This window comes from Lemur catta, chromosome 5 (genome assembly GCF_020740605.2).
Source record: "Lemur catta isolate mLemCat1 chromosome 5, mLemCat1.pri, whole genome shotgun sequence".
Classification (NCBI taxonomy): domain Eukaryota; kingdom Metazoa; phylum Chordata; class Mammalia; order Primates; family Lemuridae; genus Lemur; species Lemur catta.
This window is the reverse complement of record NC_059132.1, coordinates 97,288,206-97,310,646: the sequence shown is the minus strand read 5'-3', so window position 1 is coordinate 97,310,646 and position 22,441 is coordinate 97,288,206. Positions and strand designations below refer to the sequence as shown.

General features: G+C 38.4%; 1 protein-coding gene across 1 annotated transcript in view; it reads left to right on the top strand.

Moving 5' to 3' along the window:
- The window catches only part of FGF2 (fibroblast growth factor 2), a 77,502-nt gene that overhangs the window by 46,778 nt on the left and 8,283 nt on the right, over positions 1–22,441 (top strand). The window contains 1 exon segment of the mRNA XM_045552640.1: positions 17,367–17,470. Coding sequence (XP_045408596.1) covers positions 17,367–17,470 — 104 coding nt within the window.

The window sequence follows — 22,441 nt, the reverse complement described above, 5'->3', positions numbered from 1 at the left end:
ACTACTTGTGTACTTCCTTTTTGTAATATTTTTTAAAAATGTATAAACTCTATGTCTTTTTAGTGTAAGGAATAAGATGACATAGTATAAAAAAATCGTCTTTGGGAAGAGAAGACCTCTTCTTGGAATTTTCATCCATTCTCCTGCCCCCACCCCCACCCCTGTACAACTAATTGCTTGGATCAAGGCACAAGTTTAGCATTATTTCAACAAGCTATTTCTTGATGAATGGCAGATGAGGAAATTATAGCGTGACATGCTTTAAAGGGGCAGTATGGTCCAGCACCCAGCAATAGAGGAGGATTCGGACTGCTGGTCTCTGACCTGAGGTCACCAGGTGACCTTGAGCAAAATAATTTACCATCCTGGGACTAGGCTTCCTTATCTTTAACTGAAAAGTCTGGACTAGGTGATTTCTCAGGGCAAATCTTTAATGATTTTCAACTCAACTTCTGCAGAAGGTTCAAAGAATCAGTTTTTGGGAAGGGCTGATAATGTCACCAGGAACAGGCATGGCTGAAAGAAAAGGTCTGAGCCCAGGAGAGGGTGCTTCATGCCAGGCCTGTCATTGAAGATAGTCACAGTGTTTAACAACCCTTTGATCCTAAAACGAATAAACACGTGAGGCTGGACTCCGTTAGCCAAACCGTCTAATGTGTGGCTCTAAGAGATGCTGTTGTTGTCAGAGTTGAAGTATGGAGATGAAATGACAAGCAGGAACCGATTTTCTAAATAGGGGCTAGAACTGATTCCCTAACTTGAAGGTGTTGCACAGCTGTTCTTGAGTTTAGAGAAAATGCAAAACTGTAACCAAGTGGCTGTTCTTCCTGGCCCTCGCCTAGTCCTAGTCCTTTCTTTATTCTCATTCCTCTGGTGAGGTCCTATTCTCACAGGCAACAGGTAGACCTGGGTTTATGTCTCAGCTGTGCCTTACAAATTCTGTGGTCTTGGGTAAGTTACTGAATTCCTTTAAATACCTGTTTCCCCATCTGCCAAGTAGGGATACTAGCCGATCCCTAGGATTGTTGTGAATATTAACATGATAACACAGGCCGAGTATTTAGTATAGTACTACCAAATAGTAAGTAGCTGTTATACTGTTATTCCTAAATCGCTCCTTTAGCAACCTATATCTTATCTGTCCTCCAGTTTTCAATTATCTATTGCTGTATAACAAACATCCCAAAACTCAGTGGTCTAAAATAAGCATTTGATTATTGCTCATGAGTCTGTGGGTTGACTGGGGTGCAGCTGTATAGTTCTGCTAGTATAGTTTAGGATTTCTCATGCTGCTGCAGTCAAATGGTGCCTGGGACAGGGATATCTGAAATGGCTTTACTTACATGTCTGACACCTTGGCTGGGATAACTGGAAGCCTGAGGATTTCTTTCTCTATGTGGTCTCTCCCTGAGGTAAGCTTGGCCTGTTTTTACGTAAGTGGCTGCATTGCAAGAGCAAAGGTTCCAAGGGAGTGAGCTCCTATGTATAAGCCACTCTGCATCATGTTTGCAAATATCCCATTGGATAAATTCAGTCAACATGGCCAGGACTTTATTCAGTATGGGAGGAGTTTAATATCAGGTGTGGTTCATTGGAGCCTCCAAAATAAGTCTACCATGTGCAGTTTCAAAATCCCTGCTATCTGGAGACATCATCATGTGACTGTCACTCTATCAGCTTGAACCTACCTAACTTCACTTCCTATCAAATAAACAATTCATTGTTCTCTTTGATAAGCGTGGAACTGGTACTGGATCAAAACCAGATACCCTCATTTTATTAGCTTCCCCCCAAATTATTCCATATCAATTTTCATATTTCCAAGTTGAAAACCTAAAAAGAGTAGCTTTTTTCCCCCACTTCTCATTTTTTGCCAACATTCAGATTTCATGAAATCCTGGCATTTCTTCCTTTGTTCTTCACCATGAGTGCCACCAGCAAAGTCCACATCCTTACTATCTTACACAGGAACAGCTGCAGTAAGTTTTCAGTTATTAATTCTTTAAACACCACTTTCAGTCTGTGTGTTTCTTTGCAAGAGCCTACAGTGTGTTTATAGTCCTGATTGCATTAAACCTATCTTTTCTATTTTGCTGAGGCCCTCATTTATCTTACTCCACTCCATTTATATAACTCTTATTTTCCACTCTTGTATGTTATCTACTGTCCCTTCCCTGAGGAGGGAACTCCGTAAGAGATTTTAAGATCACGTATATTATAAATATCTTAGAACACAAAGGGGAATAGAGGAGCCAATGTGGAGGCAAGATGTAAAGAAGGGCTTTTGTTGTTGCTGTTTGTACTTTTGAGAAATAGGAAGGAGGAAAGGGGGGAAATCAAGAATTATTTCAGGGGGTTAGAAATTAGATCCCCTTTAATGGAATTCCTTAATGTTTAAAAATCCTAAACTGTCGTTTGTTCACTGTACTACTCCTGCCTCACATGGGTTATGCATCCACACCCACTGGGTCTGTTTTTGTAGTTGTCATTGGACTGATGCCAGGAAGTATGTACTAGTGTTGTGCTTGGCACACGGTGAGTGCTTCATTAATGTTTGTTGGATGAAGAATATAAGTGAAACTTAGTTAAATCTATACCTTTTATAAACTAAAATGGATGACATCCACAGAGTCAAATAAAGGATGAATGTTCTTATATAGTATTAATAAGTGTATTGAGATACAGAATGCAGTTTCATGAATTATTTTCACTGTTAAAAATAGACATTTGTTAAGCACTCAATACATGTGCTCTAGATGCTGAGACTAGAGATGAGCTGAGATGAATGAAGGCTTAGCTAGATATACTCCACAGTGAGGATACCTGTTTCTTTTGTAGATGGAGCATATAAAATGTGCTAACAACATGGGAAAAGAACGTCATTGTATTTTTTTCTTTTTTAGATCTGAGAAGATTTTATTATATTTTATTTTATTTATTTATTTTAGAGACAAGGTCTCACTCTGTCAAGGGCAGTGTCATGATCATAGTTCACTGCAGCCTCCAACTTCTAGGTTCAAGCAATGCACCTGCCTCAGTCTCCCAAGTAGCTGGGACTCCAGGCACCCGTCACCATGCCCAGATAATTTTTTAATTTTTTTGTAGAGATGAGGTCTTGCTATGTTTCTCAGGCTGGTCTCGAACTGGGCTTAAGCAATCTTCCTGCCTCGGCCTATCAAAGTGGTAGGATTACAGGCGTGAGCCCCCAGCCCCGGCCTGGATCAGAGAAGATTTTAAAAATAGGACATTGAAAGAATAGCTTGTTGCTCACATAAGGAAACAATATTTTAAAATGGTAAGCATAGAAAGGTATTAACCTGAGGAATTTTAACAAGCATATTCCGTTATTCACTGACATTATTTTCATGGCTGTGCAGTTCCACTCCACAGGCATAGTATTTTTGGGAAACCAGTGATAGTATTCAACCTCGATAATCAATATTTTGTAAGGCAATGGTAAACAGTTTTGAGAAGAGTCTCCCCCATGGGCTTTCAACAACAGTTTCAAATAGCCTAGTTTTGAGAACTCAGCTCTGGAGTAGTCCACTTAATTATTAACTTCTATTTTGAGGCAGCTGCATTCTTGAGGGTGGAGCCATGATCTTCTTTTACTGTGATCCTGTTTTGTTCCTTTAAATTCTCAGCACAGCTGAAGAAGAGGCCCTGTTTCTTACTGGAGACTTTCAGGCAAAGGAGCTATTTCCAACTTCCTACTAAGTCCACCCAACATATGTCATGCGGGGATGCGGGGAATAATTTTCCTTGCGAGGGCCTCCTCACAAGTTTTGGAGATGGGCCTTGAGCTCTTGGCTGGAAGTGTGGTTTTCCAAAGTGGAGGCTGCAGAAATGCTCGTCATTGATTGAGAGACGTGCCGCCTGGGCTATTTTCATGAGAGTCAAATAAAACTCTCTTGTCTTAAGCCTGCTTTTGAAAGGTGTTTTCCTAATGATTTTACAGTCAAATAGAATGACTGTGTGGGAGAGTGTAGTTAAATAACTGGAACACTCTGGGCAGCTTCCCTTCCCTTCCCTTCCCTTCCTGGGCCCCTCCTTGCCTTTTGCCCCAAAGCTCCTCCTCCCCTGGGCACACACATGCTGCTCTGTTTTATGTTCTGGAGCTGCCTGAATTGTGTGATTTTTGTAGATGAATGTGAACTCTTCAATCCAGAAAGAAGTGCCAGGAACACAAACAGCCCAGCTAATTGGCGTTCACCTTTAGGGGAGGTACGTGGCCAGCCAAGCTGGTTGCATTATCTCCGTGGGTCACTTGCTTAACTTTGAGAGAAACCTCAGGCTCTTTCAAATCATCCAAGGAACATTTCAAAAAGGAAAAAAAGAAATGCCAAAAAAAAGACTGTAATCAAGAGGTGCTCCATCTCTTAAGTATGTTGAATTGGTTGCAAAAACACTTGCTTGAGGCAGCTTATATTTTTGTTTAATCTCTGTCTGAGCTGCTTATGATTTCAGGGTACTCTAGCTAGGTTAATGGCCTTAGGCACAGAGATTTTAAATTGGTGACCCACAAGCTAAATTCCAGTCACAGACTTTTGTGTGTCTGTATGTGTGTTACAGAGTTTAAAACACTTGGCTGGCACTGAGTCGCAGCCCCCTCTTAGTTTGAGACATGTGTTCTATAGTTCATCACAGTCTGCACTATTCCTTGTGCTTCTAGTCTTACCACAAAGCTGCCTCACTTTTATATGTTACCTGCATGCTTTCTATAGGCCTTGGAGTTGGCTACCCCACTTTTTAATTAATTAATTAATTATTAATAATTGCAAAAGACTGTTTTTTTAGAGCAGTCTTAGCTTCACAGCAGAATTAAGGGGACAGTACAGAGATTTCCCATATATCTCTTGTCCCTGCACAGGTATGGCCTCTTCCCCCTGTTATTTAACATCCTCCACCAAAGGGGTACATTTGTTACTATTGATGAACCTACATTGACACCTTATTATCACCCAAAGTCCATAGTTTATGTTAGGGCTCAGTCTTGGTGTTGTAGATTTTATGGGTTTGGACAAATACATAATGATGTGTGTCTACCATCATAGTTTCATAGAGAATATTTTCACTGTCCTAAAATTCCTCTGTGCTCTGCCTGTTCATCCCTTCCCCACCCTCCCCAGTTCAGTGTCTGGCAACCATTGAACTTTTTACTGTCTTTGTAGTTTTGGATTTTTCATAATGTCTTGTTGGAATCATGTGGTGTGTGACATTTTTAGATTGGCTTCTTTCACTTAGTAATATGCATTGAAGTTTCCTCCATGTCTTTTCATGGCTTGATAGCTTATTTCTTTTTAGCACTGAATAATATTCCCTTGTCTAGATGTGCCAGAGTTTATCCATTCACATATTGAAGGATATCTTGGTTGGCAATTATGAATAAAGCTGCTGTAAACATCCTTGTGCAGATTTTTGTGTGGACTTAAGTTTTCAACTCCTTTGGGTGCTACCTCACTTTCGGTACAAGTGGTTTCATCGTGTTCCTTCAATGTGGAACTCCATTTAGTCTGAGACAAACCAAAGGGGCTGATAAGGAGTTTTTAAGATTTGATTTGTATTATAGAACTAAAATTTAGAAATATCAGCAGGTTTTTTTTTTCCTCACTGAAAATATTCCTCAGCTTATAACAATTTCCAACCCTGACTGAAGGTCTGGCTTTCAACAAATTGTTCCATATTGGGAGAGTGACTTCCTCAAAGGCCTGTCTGCTGCTGGTCGCCTCAGACAGCAGAGCAGCTCCTCTAAAACCTGGTGCTTCCACGTCCAGCTTCGGCAGGCCTCTGCTAGCAGGCGTTTCTCGTAAGTAGTGCAGGTGCTGCCTCAGGACCTGATGAGTTTCCTGTTTATTCAGTAAACCTTGCAGGAAATACAAAGAAATGTGAAGTGATCAAATGTTCTGAGGTCACCAGAGCAGTTCTTAGCATTCTTTCACTGATGCAAACTATATGAATCTGTACATACTCAGCTGTCTAGGGCACAAAAAAAAACCTTTTTGTCTGTAATCTTCTCCCACCTTCTAATTATTAACATGGCAACAAACAGGGAGCAAAAGTGATATTTGAGCTGCTTTCTTCTTTTCTCTTGTTCTTGTACCCTCACCTTCTAGTGAAATTACTCAGAGACCATGAAGAAGACAGAATGGAAGAACTTGAGAACCTGTGGTGTTTGGAATAGCCCCCAGACCGCATAATAAGTCTCTGAATAATTGAGAATTTGATAAATAGAATAAGCCATCAGAAAACATAATTTTCAAATAGATTCCTGAAACTTCTAATCATAGTTTTATATTGCGTTTATATTGTGTTTAAGATGCAACATTCATTTGGCTTTAAGTTAAGAGACTGCACTAGGATGTAAACTCCGTGAGAGAGACCGTTTCTGGTTTCTTTCAGCGCTTTATCCCAGCTATGGGAATAGGACCAAACTCTAACTTACGTATTCAGTCAACAATGAGTTGTAGAATGAAACAATCGAAATACAGTGGAGGCTAAGTGTTTGGCCTATGGACTATTATTCTGCTTTTGGGTTCTCAAATTCTTCCATTTTCTCTTCTAACATGGAAACTGAAATTACAGGAAATATAATATTTAAAGGAATCCATCTTCTTTATGTTACTTAGCTTCTTTCAAATAATTTTGTAGATCTTAAAGCACAGATTTAAAATGTTAAGCTAGAAGCAGAGATTTTGAATTAATTAGCTGACATTGTTCTTTTAATTAAATTTTAAAAATTTGAGATAGTTACAGATTCATTTATATGTAACTGTAAGAAATAATACAGACACATTCCATGTACGCTTTACCCAATATTCACCCAGCAAAATGATAGTAAATTATCACAACCAGGATATGGACATTGACACGTTCAAGAAGCAGAACGCTTCATCATCACAGTGATTCCTCAGGTTGCCCTTTTATAGCTACACTCGCTCCCTCATCTCCACCTTGGGCAACCACCAATCTCTTCTCCATTTCTGTGATTTTATGGGCAACTTATTTTTAGGAAGATTTGTCTAACAGTTGGTCTACAGGAAGAAAAGACCATTTAACACATACAGGGTTAATGACTTTGTAAGTGGAAGCCAGGTATTACAGATACACCTGCTCAGCATTACCTTGTGTTGCTGTGCCAGGAGCCAGTGTGGGAGCCTGAGATCCAGATTACTGAGGCGTTAGTACTGCAACTATTCTTGCCAGAAAATGCCCCTGCCAAAGGGTGACAGAATTTTCCCGCCTGAATTACACTACCTCCACCAAGCAGGCCTCAGTGGCAGAGCATTTCTGGCCTCTCCCGACACTCAGATAGTCAGATGATATTTATAGTCCCTGGTAGCTGTGAAACAGGTGAGGGAAGGTGTATTCGTTCCCTGTCAACTTGTTGTGACTATTTACTGATGAGTATTGGGACTGTGAACCCTCCTTTTCTTTCCACCTCTGAAGCTTAGCTTTGGTGCTGTGCAGTTCTGCTTTGACATTGTATTGTACCTGGAGCTTCTGGAATGCCACACGATGCCAAATAGTTCCTACTTTTTCCTTCTTTGCCATCAATCTGACTTAATTATCTGATGATGTCACTATGGAAGTAAAAGCCATCCTCATTCTTAAACAAGCAGCTGTGCTATTAGAAGAATCGGGAATCATCTAATGTCTGCAGCTATTTGGGCTTTTGTGTTTCACTTGCTCTTATCAGTAGCTCAGCTAGCCCAAACATGCCTATTTTAGGACATGGAGTAATAAATCCAGTAGAGGAGATATTGGAAGAAATTGTTGTAGGCTTTTATGGATTGAAATTGCCTATAATGGCCCTGCTTTTAGCATAAATCAGCTGTACATTTTTAATTTTTTTACTGCCTAAATCAAATGATATGGCTTAGAAGTAAAATAATTATAGCAAGAGATTTGGTATTTAGACATACATTGTATTTATTTTTAATTAAACTATTTTAAATATTTTATTGTCATGTACAGTCTTAAATCCCATAATAAAAACAATTTCTGCTTTATGGCTATAAGAATCCATGCACAGAAAGGTTTAATGGACTCATAAAGCCATGTCGTGGTTAGGGAATAATGAAGGAACTCATGGATTTCTAAGCTGTCTCCCTTCCTTCCTTTTTTCTTCCTATTTTTCTTTCTTTCATATTATACCCAATTTTAACCTAGTTTACAAGTTGAGGAATTGCTAAGAATTTTAATGACCCATCTGGGTGTCTAATGTTCTTATTTATAAACCTTAATTAGCCAGCTGAGTTGTGAAGAGAATGGAATGTGTGGTTTTGGGCTCTGGGATGACATGCAAAATGAAATAATAATAAAGAAAGTTTAGTGAGGGGGCTGTGTGAAGCTTGTTAGTCATATTTGTGTTTTGCTCATAAGCAAATAAATTTAGGATGCTGATTTTTCTTATTTATCTGATTTACTCCATATACCCATATGGAGATTTAAAGTTTTTCATTTTTGGCAGATGAGTTCCTCTTGTTACCTTGGTGCCTTTGTCAGTTAGCCATGCATTAAAGGGCTTTCAGTGTCAGATCTTCAGCACTGTATTGGATGATTCTTGATAGAAGAAAAGAAACCAGTGGTTATGCCTTGGAATTTAGTTTAGTTACTGGTAAATTTTAGTTCCAAAGAGATTACTAAACCTGGCTTGGTTATTTTTTTACTCAAAACATAATTTTATTGGAACATACTCTATCACTCTTTTAAATAAAATAGGTTGTTTTGAATAAGTAAAAAATTAAAATGTGTATACTGCATTCTGAGCTCAGGATGTCAGGTTATATGAGTACTTACCATCTATTGACCAATATAATGAACCTTGAAATACAGTATGAGACAACTGCTTTCTGATTATCTTAGTATATTAAGTTGAGAGTTTCTGTTTGCTTGGGTTTCGAATTACTTAAATGAGAAATAACATTAATGCTGGTCCAGCCAATGAAAAATCATGCAGTTGACACTAGAATGTAAGCCCCATGAGGGCAGAGACTTTGTATGTCTTGGTCACTGTTATATTTCTAGCTGCTAGTATCTGACACATAAGAAGCACTCAATACCAATTTGTTGAATGAATGAATAAATAATAAACAGGATAATAGATTGAAAAATTGTATAAAGTTTGTGTCTTTCATGCTGTATTTCCCTTGGGAAATATAATAAAACTATAAATTTATTCTGTAGGTAAAGAACAGGCTTCAATATGGTAAAACATTATGTTCAGCATAAATGACCTATTTTTAAAAGATCACCCAGCCACATTTTGTAGGTCACGCTTGCCTTCTTCTAGATAGTCTCCTTGATCAAATACACACACAGATTCTTAAAAATATATAACTCCTGCCTGGGGTGGGCATGGTGGCTCACACCTGTATTCTTAGCACTTTGGGAGGTTGAGGCCAGAGGATTGCTTGAGACCAGGAGTTCGAGACGAGTCTGAGCAAGAGTGAGATGCTGATTCTACAAAAAACAGAAAAATTAGCCAGGCATGGTGGTGCCCGTCTGTAGTCTCAGCTACTCAGGAGGTTGACATGGAAGGATCACTTGAGCCCAGGAGTTTGAGGTTGCAGTGAACTATGATGACACTCCTGCACTCCAGCCTGGCAACAGAGAGAGACAGTGTTTCAAAAAAAAGAATAAAGAAAAGAAAATATATAATTCCCTGAATCTCAAAACAAAGCAGGTAGAGTAGGAGGTGAACATGTTTGAATGCTTGCAGTGTACTAAAAGAGTGTGTGTGTGTGTGTGTGTGTGTGTGTGTAAGATCAATGGCAATTATTTTCCATTGTACAGGTGAGAAGGTAAGCTCAAGTGAGTGAAGCCTCATTTTGAGTGAAGTTCTGTCTGACTTCAAAATCCATGCATTTGGTATCATGTTATTTTTTCTGAGTACTGCAGTTTAATTTCTGTGGTTCACAGTGAAACTTCTTGAAGGAGTTGTTTGCATATACTGTTGCCAAATTCTTACTGTGATTAAACCCAGTGAATACTTTTCAGACCTCTTTTGTACCATCTGACACTGAAGGTCTTGAAGGTCTCACTTGAAATCCTGTCTTCACTTGGTTTCTTCTCTCCTGGTTTCCTACCTCTGATCACTCTCTTTGAGGTTTCATTAAATTTACAGACTATTGGACAGGAGAAATGACATCTCTATTATGTTGTTTTCCTGTCTGTAAACATGCATAGTTCCCCTTTTAAGTCTTTTAAAAATGACTTTCAACAGTTTTATAATTTTCTTACAAAATTTATAGATACCTTGTGTTATTATCAAAAATAGTATCATTTTTTATAATTAAAAGTTTTAACAGTTTTTTGTGGGTGTAAAGAAACTCAGTTTTTATATATTCTTATATCAAGCAACTTATCTGAATTATCTGAGATCTCAACCACTTTATATCTCCCTGTTGGGGTTGGGTGTAGCCTGTGCTCACAAGGCAGCCACTATTTGCTATTATTACCACAACTTTATTTCTAAGACATATTTCTTTTTTGAACTGCAGATTCATATAGCTTCTTCTGGATATCTCTGTCTGGCTTTTCCACAGGCACTGCAATTTCAGTATGTCTGAAGGGAACATATCTCATTGTCTTCTCTTGCCAACTTACTCCTGTTCCTGTATTTCTCACCACAACAGTCTCCCAGTTACCCAAGACAGAGAAAAATCTGGGACTTGTTTCTGAACTCTTTCCCCCTTTCTTCCCTCCCTTCCCTCCTTCCTTCCCTACCACCTTTTTACCTCCTTCCCTTCTTTCCCCTCATATCCACTCCTGCTCATTCTGGTCATATCTCATGTATTTATTGATTTCTCTCCAACCCCGCTGTTTCATTAAAAGCCCTCATTCTTTCATCCCATTTCACACCGTGAAACTCCCTAACATAGTGTTCAGAGGCTGTGACCTCTCCAGCCTCATCTCGTCCCCACATCCCCTTCCGCAGCACACACATGCACGCTCATACACCCTGTGCTAGCCACACCTAACTGCTGCAAGTTCCTTGGGTGTGCTATGCTTTCTCTCCCTTTCTCCTTTGGAAGTTATGTAGTTATAGCATCCATAGTTGTAGAACATGTAGGATGCTTGCTTTTTGTTCCCATTTTCTCTTTTCCTGACTAACTCCTGCTAATTCCTTCAGTCTCCATACAGTTGTCACTGCTTCCAGGAAATCTATAATCTCCGAAGAGGCTTAGATGTAGCCTCTGCCTACTCTCAAAGTAGCCTGTGTATATTTCTCTTGTGGAACTTACAGTATTGAGCTTGTTTAGGTATCTGCATGTGACCCCTCTTCCCCTCAACAATGCTGTATGTTCTTTGAGATCAAAGACCAATGTCATACTTTCCTTTGTACTTCCTGTTACTTGGCATGTAGCTGTTACCAGTAAATGTTTATTGAATAAATAAATAAATGTATTCATCGTTTGTGGAAACACTGCTTCCACAAACCTTATTCTTTCACCAAGGACAAACCTCTCTAAATGTCAGCTTCCTTATAAGTAGGGAGGTACAGTGCTGATAAATTCATAGTTTATGATTCTAAGATTCATTGTCCTTGAGCATATTCAAAAGAAAATGATGCAGATTTGGGAGAATATTCCAAAATAGGAGTTCCAGAGTATTTTGAGCACTGGTGGTAACACTGAAATAATAATTTGGCTTTCCAGTTATACTGTTTAACTAATGTGTTGAGTGCTAATGATCTGAGCACTTGAACATCTGAGTGGTTTACTTACGGTGATCAGAGCTTCTAATCTTTTGCTTACGTATCTAAATCATTTTAGAAAGATTGTGTCAGTTTCCCTTTGCTGAAGATTTTTAAGTAAAAGTTGGACAGTTGTTTGGATGTTGTGGATGTGATTTAAGATATAACTGTACCATGATAAAACTAAGTGACCACTTAGATTTTGCCTGTGGTTAGATTCTCCAATTTTGTGGTCTGTAGCTTTTGCTTTTATGTTTAAACAGAGAGAGAAAAAAAAGAGAAGTTGAGTTTTAAGCTTGGATAACACACTATTTATTTTCCCAAGTTCATCTCTTACTGGATTTAATATCAACATTAGAAAGCCACCAGAAGTGTGTGTTTATCAAAACTGTTAACTTCCATGCATCCAAAAACTGACTCTAGAGGGTCATCTCGAGCTTGTTGAAATGACTTGGGTTGAATCAGTGTCTAACGTCCAGTTTAGAAAGGTCTTTTAGTATAGTTTTTTTTTTATTTTAAAAACTTAAAAAATGTAAAATATAGATACAGAAAATCACATAAAACAAATTTGTAGTTTAATGAATTACTGCTATTTGAAGATTCTTGTAACTGTAACTCAGACCAAAAAATAGGACTTTGCCAGCTACCCCAGAAGCCTCTGTCTCTATCACAGTCCTGTCTCCCCAGTAAAAATGTACGGACTTTTATTTCAGCCACTTCTTCATTTTTCTTTTCTATTTTTTTCCTTTTTTTTTTTTTTTTGAGATAGGGTAGAATCTTGTTCTGTCACCCCGGCTGGAGTGCAGTGGCAGGATCATAGCTCACTGTAGCCTCAAACTCCTCGGCTCAAGTGATCCTCCTGCCTCAGCCCCCCAAGTAGCTGGGACTACACGTGCACATGCCCAGCCAGTTTTTTAATTTTTTGTAGAGGCAAGGTCTGACTATATTGCCCAGGCTGGTCTCGAACTCCTGGGTTTAAGCAATCCTCTTGCCTTAGCCTCCCAAAGCGTTGGGATTATAGACGTGAGCTACCATACCCAACTACTTCTTTATTTTTCTCAATAGTTTTCTTAATAGTTTTTCTTAATAATACACAAATGGGTATCCCCAAATAGTCTACTTTAGTTTTGCCTTTTAGGATACATGAGTTTTTAACCCTCTTTTCACCTCATTTCCTCCTTCCATTCTTTTTTTTCCCTACAATTATTTGTTCAAGAAATTGCAAAGTCTCAGTACACAAAATGTACACAAATCAGTACCTTTCATATACACCAGTAATAGTCAACCCAAGAATCAAATCGAAGACACAATAACTTTAACAATAGCATCCAAAAATATAAAATATTTAGGAATATATTTAACTAAGGAGGTGAGAGACCTATATAGGGAGAACTACGAAACATTCAGAAAGGAAATTACAGAGGATGTAAACAGATGGGAAACCATACCATGCTCATGGATCAGCAGAATCAGTATTGTTAAAATGTCTATACAACCCAAAGTGATCTACAGATTCAATGCAATCCCTATTAAAATACCAACATAATTTTTTGCAGATCTAGAAAAAATAATTCTATGCTTTGTATGTAACCAGAGAAAACCCCATGTAGTCAAAGCAACCTTAGTGAAAATAACAAAATAGGAGGCATCAGTCCATCAGACTTCAAGTTATACTACAAGTCTATAGTAACTAAAACAGCATGGTACTGGCACAAGAACAGAGACATTGACTAATGGAACAGGACTGAGAATCCAGATATAAAACCATCCTCATATTGTCATCTGATCTTTGACAAAGCAGACAAAAACATACAGTGGGTAAAAGAATCCCTATTCAATAAGTGGTGCTGGGAAAATTGGATAGTCACATGTAGAAGATTGAAACAGGATCTACACCTCTCACTTCTCACAAAAATCAACTCACAATGGATAGCAGACTTAAATCATAAGAATTTTAGAAGAAAACATCGGAAAAATTCTTGTAGACATCAGCCTACACAAAGAATTTGTGAAGATGACCCCAAAACAATCACAGCAACAACAAAAATAAATGGGACCTGATCAAATTAAAAATCTTCTGCACAGCCAAGGAAACTATCACTAGAGCAAACAGACAACCTACAGAATGGGAGAAAATATTTGCATGCTACACATCTGATAAAGGGCTAATAACTAGAGTCTGCAGAGAACTCAGGAAAATTAACAAGAAAAAATCAAACAGCCCCATTAAAAAGTGGGCAAAGGACATGAACAGAAACTTTTCAAAAGACAGACTAATGGCCAACAAACTTATGAAAAATTGCTCAACATCTCTAATTATCAAGGAAATGCAAAGCAAGATCAGAATGAGATATCACTTCACTCCAGTGAGAATGGCTTTTATCAAGAAGTCCCAAAACAACAAATGTTGGCATGGATGCAGAGAGATAGGAGCACTCTTACACTGCTGGTGGAACCACAAATTAGTACAACCTCTATGGAAAGTAACATGGAGATACCTTAAAGAACTAAAAGTAGAACTACCATTTGATCCAGCAATTCCACTACTGGGTATTTATCCAAAGGAAAAAAAGACGTTCTATAATAAAGACATCTGCGCTAGAATGTTTGTAGCAACACAATTCATAATTGCAAAGATGTGGAAACAATCCAAGTGCCCATCACTATATGAGTGGATTAATAAAATGTGGTATATGTATACCATGGAATACTACTCAACCATAAAAAACAATGGTGAATTAACACCTCTTCTGTTATCTTGGATGGTGCTGGAGCCCGTTCTTCAAAGTGAAGTATCACAAGAATGGAAAAACAAGCACCACATGTACCCACCATTAAGTTGGCGCTGACTAATCAACACTTATGTGCACATCTGAAAGTAATATTCATCAGGTCTTGGGCAGGTGGGCAGGGGGTGGTGGGGGGGTTGGGTAAATTCACACCTAATGGGTGCAGTGCATACTTTCTGGGGGATGGGCACCCTTCTAGCTCTGATTTGGGCAGTGCAAAGGCAATATATGTAACCAAAGTGTTTGTACCCATGTAATATTCTGAAATGAAATTTTTAAAAAATAAATAAAAAAGAAATTGGATTGTTTGATCTATAGATTTCTCCATCTGGATTTTGCTGATTGCTTTAGATGTGTAGGACTTGACCATTTTGAACAAGTGTGGCTGTTTCATGCCTCAGTCCTGGAATGACATTCTACCTGGAATATTGTTCCCCCTTGTCTCTCCCTAGCTAATACCTTGTTCATGTGATTATCCCCTACTTATCCTTCAGAACTTAGCCCAAAACTCATCCCTCCCAGAAATATTCCCTGACTTCTCATCTAACAATAAATATGTCCTTTTCTGTGGTCTCCTAGCACATGTGTAAAACTTCAGTATGACACCAATCGCATTGCTGCAGTTCTTTGTCTTGTTAAAAAATATATATTAAGAGGTGTGTTGCAAGGAATTGGCTTTTACCATAGTGGGGGTTGAATAGGCAAGTCTGAAATCTATAGCAGGCTGTCAGAATGAGTGGCCAGAATTCTCGGGCAGAGGCTGAAGCAGCTGTCCAGAAGGAAGAATTACTTCTGGGAAGCCTTAGCTCTGCTCTTGAGGCTTTTCAATTGATTGAATCAGGTCTGTGAGATTCTCAAGAATAGTCTTTACTTAAAGTCAACTGATTATGGATTTTAATCACATCTTTAAATACCTTTATGGCAACACCCAGATGTGTGTTTAATTGAATTACTGGGACTGTAACCTAGCCAAGTTAACACATAAAATATCGATCATCACATGGCATCTTTTGCTTTTCTCTCTGAACTTATGCTTAATTGTTTTTCTTTTTGTTTTTCCTACTTTTGGCCTCTGAAAATTTCCTCTTTTTTTTTTTTCATGCTTTGACATTGTTAGGAGCTTAATACTGAAAGAATTTTTCAGAATATATAGTCCATCGTATTACCCCTGTCTTTCTTTTCTATGAGGCACTTTCATCCAACAAACATTCATTAGGTACTGCTGCATGCCAGGTACTGTGCTACAGCTAGGGGTACAGAGATGGATAAGGTATAGTTGTTTGTCATCCGGCAGCTCACAGTCAGTGGGAGGGACAGATACCTGCTATAAAACTGCTCTGAGGCCATGCATTTTCGCTCATGCCTGTAATCCTAGCACTTTGGGAGGCTGAGGTGAGAGGATTGCTTGAGGCCAGAAGTTCGAGACCAGCCTAAGCAAGAGTGAAACCCTATCTCTACAAAAAAATAGAAAAAATTAGCTAGGTGTGGCAGCACGTGCCTGTAGTCTCAGCTACTTGGGAGGCTGAGGCAGGAGGATCACTTGAGCCCAGGACTTTGAGGTTGCTGTGAGCTATGATGACCCCAATGCACTCTAGCTCTAGTGACAGAGCAAGACTCCGTCTCAAAAACAAACAAACAAAGAATAAAAACAAAAACTAAAAAACCCAAAAACTGCTCTGAGTAGAGAAAACAAGATAATATGAGAGCTTCCTTTCATATTAATAGGTGCTTAGTATACAACAAAAGAATGTTTTTATACTACCAAAAGTGTTCTATTTTACAGTTATTTATTAATCACTTTGCAGGTGACAAGCTTCATATTTTTACCACGGAGGAAATATCTTGCTTTTTCCCCCTGATTTTTTGATAGCTATGGCAGAAAATTTTCAGGTGTATACTAAAAAAAGCTGATTTTGATACTAATTGCAGTATTAAGAATTTTTGTATAATGTAAAATCCAGGGCTTTAACATTTATCTAAGTATGAAAATATAAAGTAGTATTTTATTATTTCCAGAAACCAGGCTAAAGATGACAGCTTCTCTAATTAGGCATAGAAGGGAATAGATCATTTTTATCGTGCAGAATCGTTGATCAGTCGTCCTCCATTTTTCAGAACAAATTTTTGCTAGCTTGCCTGTTATTTTGTTTCATTTCCTGAAAAGTGTAGAAAATTTTAGTCTGTACTCTTCATGTGGAAATGTAATATAATTCCTTTCATTTCCTATCTTAAAGTACTTAATGTTTAAAACTACTCCTTTAAGAAGACTCTCCCCTAACCCCAGCAAATGAAATGTGTCTTTAGCTTACACCTGTGCTGTGCCATAGGATCCAATGGCTTTGCTTATTAAGAGTCTTGTAGATGTCAAGTATAATTATTTTATTGTATCTTTGCTCACTGTAAAGCCAGTCCAACATGGAACAGTGACAACAAAAAAGCTCACTTGAGTGTAGCTAGATTTAATTTCACTGGACTGAACTGTCTAGTATTCCAGTATCCTTGAGTACTGGCTGAGATTTCACATTGTATGGAACCAGCGAAGTATGTCAAGGACTCTGTCTGAAACGTGTTTAACAGTTTTTAAACCCTTCAATACATTGCTACCCCTGCTTAACTTCAATTACCTTTTTCTGCTCACTCTGTGACATGGGAGTGACAAGGGAGTCCTGAGGCACTGATGCGCTGGCAGATCTGCATCTCGTCCTCTCTAATACAGTTTAGCTGACATCTGCCCCATATTCCCTGTCCCCCCAACCTCACCAGTTTTCAAGTGCATTAGTTGTTGCTCAGGTGTCTTTTGTCTTTATGTTGCGTAATTGTTGTGCAGTTTGCTCTTTTCTCTATGGTGTTACAAAGGTAATTTTTCCCATTACTTGCAGTCAAACTACAACTTCAAGCAGAAGAGAGAGGGGTTGTGTCTATCAAAGGAGTGTGTGCGAACCGTTACCTTGCTATGAAGGAAGATGGAAGATTACTGGCTTCTGTAAGTAATGCTTTCTGTTTCTGCAGTATTTTTTTAAACACATCTCATATGAAGTAGAGACTGGATTGGACTTGGGGCGGTCTGGATTCAGAGCATGAGCTCTAAATCACTGCTTTTGCTCTGCAAAGCTATTAAACTGTAATTCAAATTTTTTTCCTTATACTGTGCAATCAAACATGAAGATCAGTGGGAATAGACATATAAAATTTTGATTATCTGTTTTCAAATTTATTCTGTAGAATGTGATATGTAAAACATTTGCAGTATAGAATACTAGTTGAGAATGTGGGCTTTATACCTGGGTACACATGCTGACTCTGCTGCTTACTAGCTGTGTGTTCTTGGGCAAATTATTCTGAGTTAGTTCCCTCTCCTGTAAAATAGAAACAATAATGATCTAATATCACTGGGGTTTTGTGACGATTTAATTAAATACTATATACCAAGTGCTTACATCAGTTTCTGACATGGAACAGATCCTCAATATTGTTACTTCCTACTCATGTTATTCTCATTTATGTATAAATCAGGGCAGGGACTTTTCTTTTCTGTTTTATCACAGCTGGTCAGGGAGCCTAGCTCCTGGCTAGTATTCTTTCCAGTAGTGCAGGCTCCCTGTCAACTTCACCATTATTATCAGAAATAGGATTGCATACTCAATGTGTGGAGAATGGGGAATGGTGGAGGAAACTAAGGAAGTAGGACTGGGTGTGATGACTCACACCTGTAATCCTAGCACTTTGGGAGGCTGAGGCAGGAAGATCATTTGAGGCCAGGAGTTTAAGGTTGCAGTGAGCTATGATGATGCCACTGTACTCTAGCCTAGGTAACAGAGCAAGACCTTGTCTCAAAAAAAAAAGGGGGGGGAGGGAGGAAGGAAAAAACTGCAGAAGACACAGATCTTATTCCTTTTTGCTTGGGGGAGTAGATAGGACATGTATGTAGAAGTGTGTGTGTGTGTGTGTGTGTGTGTGTGTGTGTGTGTGTGTGTGTTGTATGTTATGTGTATACCAATGCCAATGGCCAGTTATAACCTCTCTATAACTCCCCCCATAGAAGCAATCTAATAGTATCAAGCAATTGTGGTGTTTTGAGCTGCACGAATAGTTTTTGAAATTCTTTTCTGAATGAAGACCTATGAATTTTTAAAGATGATGAAACAGACTTACAGAGAAAAAGAATATTTCAGCCATCCCAATTTCAGATTGATTATCTGACAAAGATATACTTATGTTGATATTATCAAGTTACGTGATTTTTGTAGGATAAATATTAATAACAAATTTGGGTGTAGTGGCTGTTAATTTTGGGAGGGGTAATTGGATTAATTTTAGAGTCCTCTTCAAGAATAGCCAATATTTACTGATGTATAGTGTGCCAGATGCTGTGCTAGGCACCAGGCTTATAAAACTGAATATCACATGGTCTATATACCCTTAATGAGTCACAATCCAGGAGTAGTAGAAATGTAAATAAGTATTTATAATAATGTGTAAGGCTTTTGATGTTTTGCCTCTGTATTTGGTATACATGCATAGTAATAGAGGAAAGGATAATAAATATTATGATTATGATATAGGAAGTAATATACGAAAGGAAGTGATAAAATTTGTCTAGAATTGGGGAAAGGACCTATAGGTAGAATTTTAGGTGATGTAGAGGAAGGAGTTCAGCAGGCAGTCCGGGAGCAGAAGGAGTAGAGAAGGAATGGATAACTCTGGGACATACGACATGCAAAGGCACAGATGCAAAAAGCTATGTGGGGTATCTCTGGAATTACAAGTAATTCACTAACACTGGAGTGTAAAGTGCAAAGGAAAAGAAAGGTGGAAGGGAAGAGAGAGAAGGCTGGAGCAGTAGATAGACTGCCCGTGGAAGGGCCTTACACACCATGCTGACTGTGCACAGTGGAGAGCCATAAAGAGTTTTAAGAGGAGACCTGATCAGATTTGAATTTGGGGAAGATCACTGTGGCAGCAGTGTAAAGAATGCATTTGAGGGGGCCAACACTGGTGGAGAGAGACCAGTTAGAGGGCCCCTGTAATAGTCCAGGCAAGTGGTGATCGGACCTGGCAATGACAGCAGGACAAAGAGGACGGAGTCAAGTGCTAGCACTTGTGATTGATTTGATTTAGGAGTGAAGTAGAGAGAAAAGTAAAAAATGGCTTTTAGGTTTCTGGTTTGGATGAGAAGGTAGATGAGAAATGGGAAGGAGGAAAAGAGAAAGATTTGGGAAAAGGTAGTTAAGTTCAAAGTTAGACCTATTTAGTTTGAGTTGCCTATGGGAAATTCAGGTGAAGATGTTCACTAAGTAGTTGTTTATAAATCTAGAGTTTAGAGGAAAGATCTGTGTTGATATATAGATGTGAGTATCATCAGCATATAGGTGGTACTTAAATCAAGGGATTGGATGAGGTTTCCTAGGTAAAAAATATAGCTCTAAAAGATTGACAACTTGTAACTTTTGCTTCTTCCACTCTGTCCTTGTCTTTTTTTTCTACCAGTCTCTTGTCAACACAAGAGGTGATATAATACTTTGGTAATCTACCAACGTAGCATTTTAAATATTTCCTAGGACAGTGAATCAATAAGTAATTTTGGATGACTTTGATATTGTAGGAGAGAGAGGAAGAAGTGTTTCAAATGCCCCTACCCTTTTCACCTTAGGATGAAATCACTATACAAATCACTATGGCTTCTGCAGTAGTGTTAGTTTGGCTACTGTCAGACAGTGAGGGTGGTAGAGAAAAGAAAGGAGATGCACACATTTGCTTCCGTCATAACTAACTATGGACAACACTAATCGAATGGTTTTAAAGCACCAGCCTTTTATATGTCTGTCTTAATCTAGCTCAGTGAGTGCCTTGAGATTAGTTATTACCCTGGTCTTATACTTGTTAAGATTAGAAGTTCCAGTAACCTAGTAATCATGGTGACCCTGTTAGATAGTCACTGAGGGGCTGTTCATCTCAAGAGCATAGGCTGAAATATTGATACATCTATAGTGATAAAGATCCCCATAGTTGTTAAAAGTGATGAAAACAAACAACCCCATTAAAAAGTGGGCAAAAGACATGAACAGAAGCTTTTCAAAAGAAGATAGACTAATAGCCAATAAACATATGAAAAAACACTCAGTGTCACTAATCATAAGAGAAATGCAAATCAAAACCACAATGAGATATCACCTAACCCCAGTGAGAATGCCTTTTATCAAAAAGTTCCAAAACAATTGATGCTGGTATAAATGCTGAGAAAAAGAGCTGTGGAACTGCAAATTAGTGAAACCTCAATGGAAAACAGTATGGAGATTCCTCAAAGAACTAAAAGTAGACCTATCATTTGATCCAGCAGTCCCACTATTGGGTATTTACCCAAAGGAAAAAAAGTCATTGTTTCAAAAAGACACTTGGACTAGAATGTTTATTGCAGCACAATTCACAATCACAAAGATGTGGCATCATTCCAAGTGCCCATCAATACATGAGTGGATTAATAAAATGTAGTATATGTACACCGTCAAGTACTATTCAGCCATAAAAAACAGTCTTTTGCAACAATCTGGATGGAACTAGAGACCATTCTCCTATGTTAAGTATCACAAGAATGGAAAAACAAACACCAAATGTACTCATTATTAAATGGGAACTAACCGATTAGCACTCGTGCACAGATGGAAGTAAAACTCAATGGAAATCATGCAGGTGGGAGGGGGGAAAAGGAGGTGGGTGAAGTCATACCTAACGGGTACAATGTACACTATCTGGGTGACAGACACACTTATAACTTTGACTCAAGCAGTACAAAAGTAATCCATGTTACCAAAACATTTGTACCCCAATAATATCTGAAATTTTAAAAAATGTGATGAAAACAAAAAGTGCTCTACCTTAAAGTGTACTTCTGAAACTAAAAAAGGAGACAAATTATAGTCTTGAAAACTGAACTGTCATCTCATTCTTACAGAATTCAGGGACTAGACATTAAGCTTCCTAAACTATTGATTATGTATCATCAGAAGCATAAGATGCTGTAAAATAAACAGTATTTTCTAGTTTCTTCCTTAGCTAAGTAGCAACTTCCACAGGATTAAGGTCATATCATTTTATTTAGCCTTAAATGTGTTTCTGTCTCCTTGGATGTGTATTAACTCTTCTTGATGCAATAGATTTCCACCAAGTTGACTCAGTAAGAATTTAGCAATGCTTAGAAATTTATCAAACACTCTGTAGGGACAAAGCCATGGCTGTTAAACATATATAGAAAATTCAGGATTTATTAGTCCCTTTTGAGGGGGACAGCCAAGATCCAGTTGTTGTCACTATTTATATATGTTCCAGCTCCCATCATATGACCTATTCCTGCCAAGTTCACGAGTTAATCTCTAGTTTTACCATCTAATTTGTGCAGCTTGCTGCCGTGCCTTTTCAGCAGCAATCCTATCTCTTTCAAATTGGTCTGGGTGGGTTGGGTCAACTTTCAGATGAAAAAGTTAAGTGTCACCACCTCAAAACCAAAGAGATGATGCCAGTGATTCAGTAAGTGGGACATTCTCTCTCTGAGTCAGATCCATAGACAATGAGCTGTCAACAACAGCAACTGTTCATGTAAGTCCAGTATTCCAATCAGTGGCCATCACTTGGGGATGTAGATGTGCCTCATAACCTGGAGAAACTAGGATTTATGAACTTGTACTTGCCAAAGGCATAATCCTTCCCACTCCTCTACCTGGCCCTTTTTCAGATTGCTGTGTTACGGCACATTTTGAGGTTCTTCTGCATTTTACCCATGTGTGATTCGTGCAATAATTTCTAAAACATTCTAGTTTCCTCCCAGAAAGAAGAGTACTCTGGATACATAAAACATTTGGTTTCTAAGAGTTATGTTAGATTGATTATTACCAGTTAGAATAAGAAAAAAGACTGGTTTGTATACCATTTTTATGGGAAGACCCAACGTCTTCCCATATTA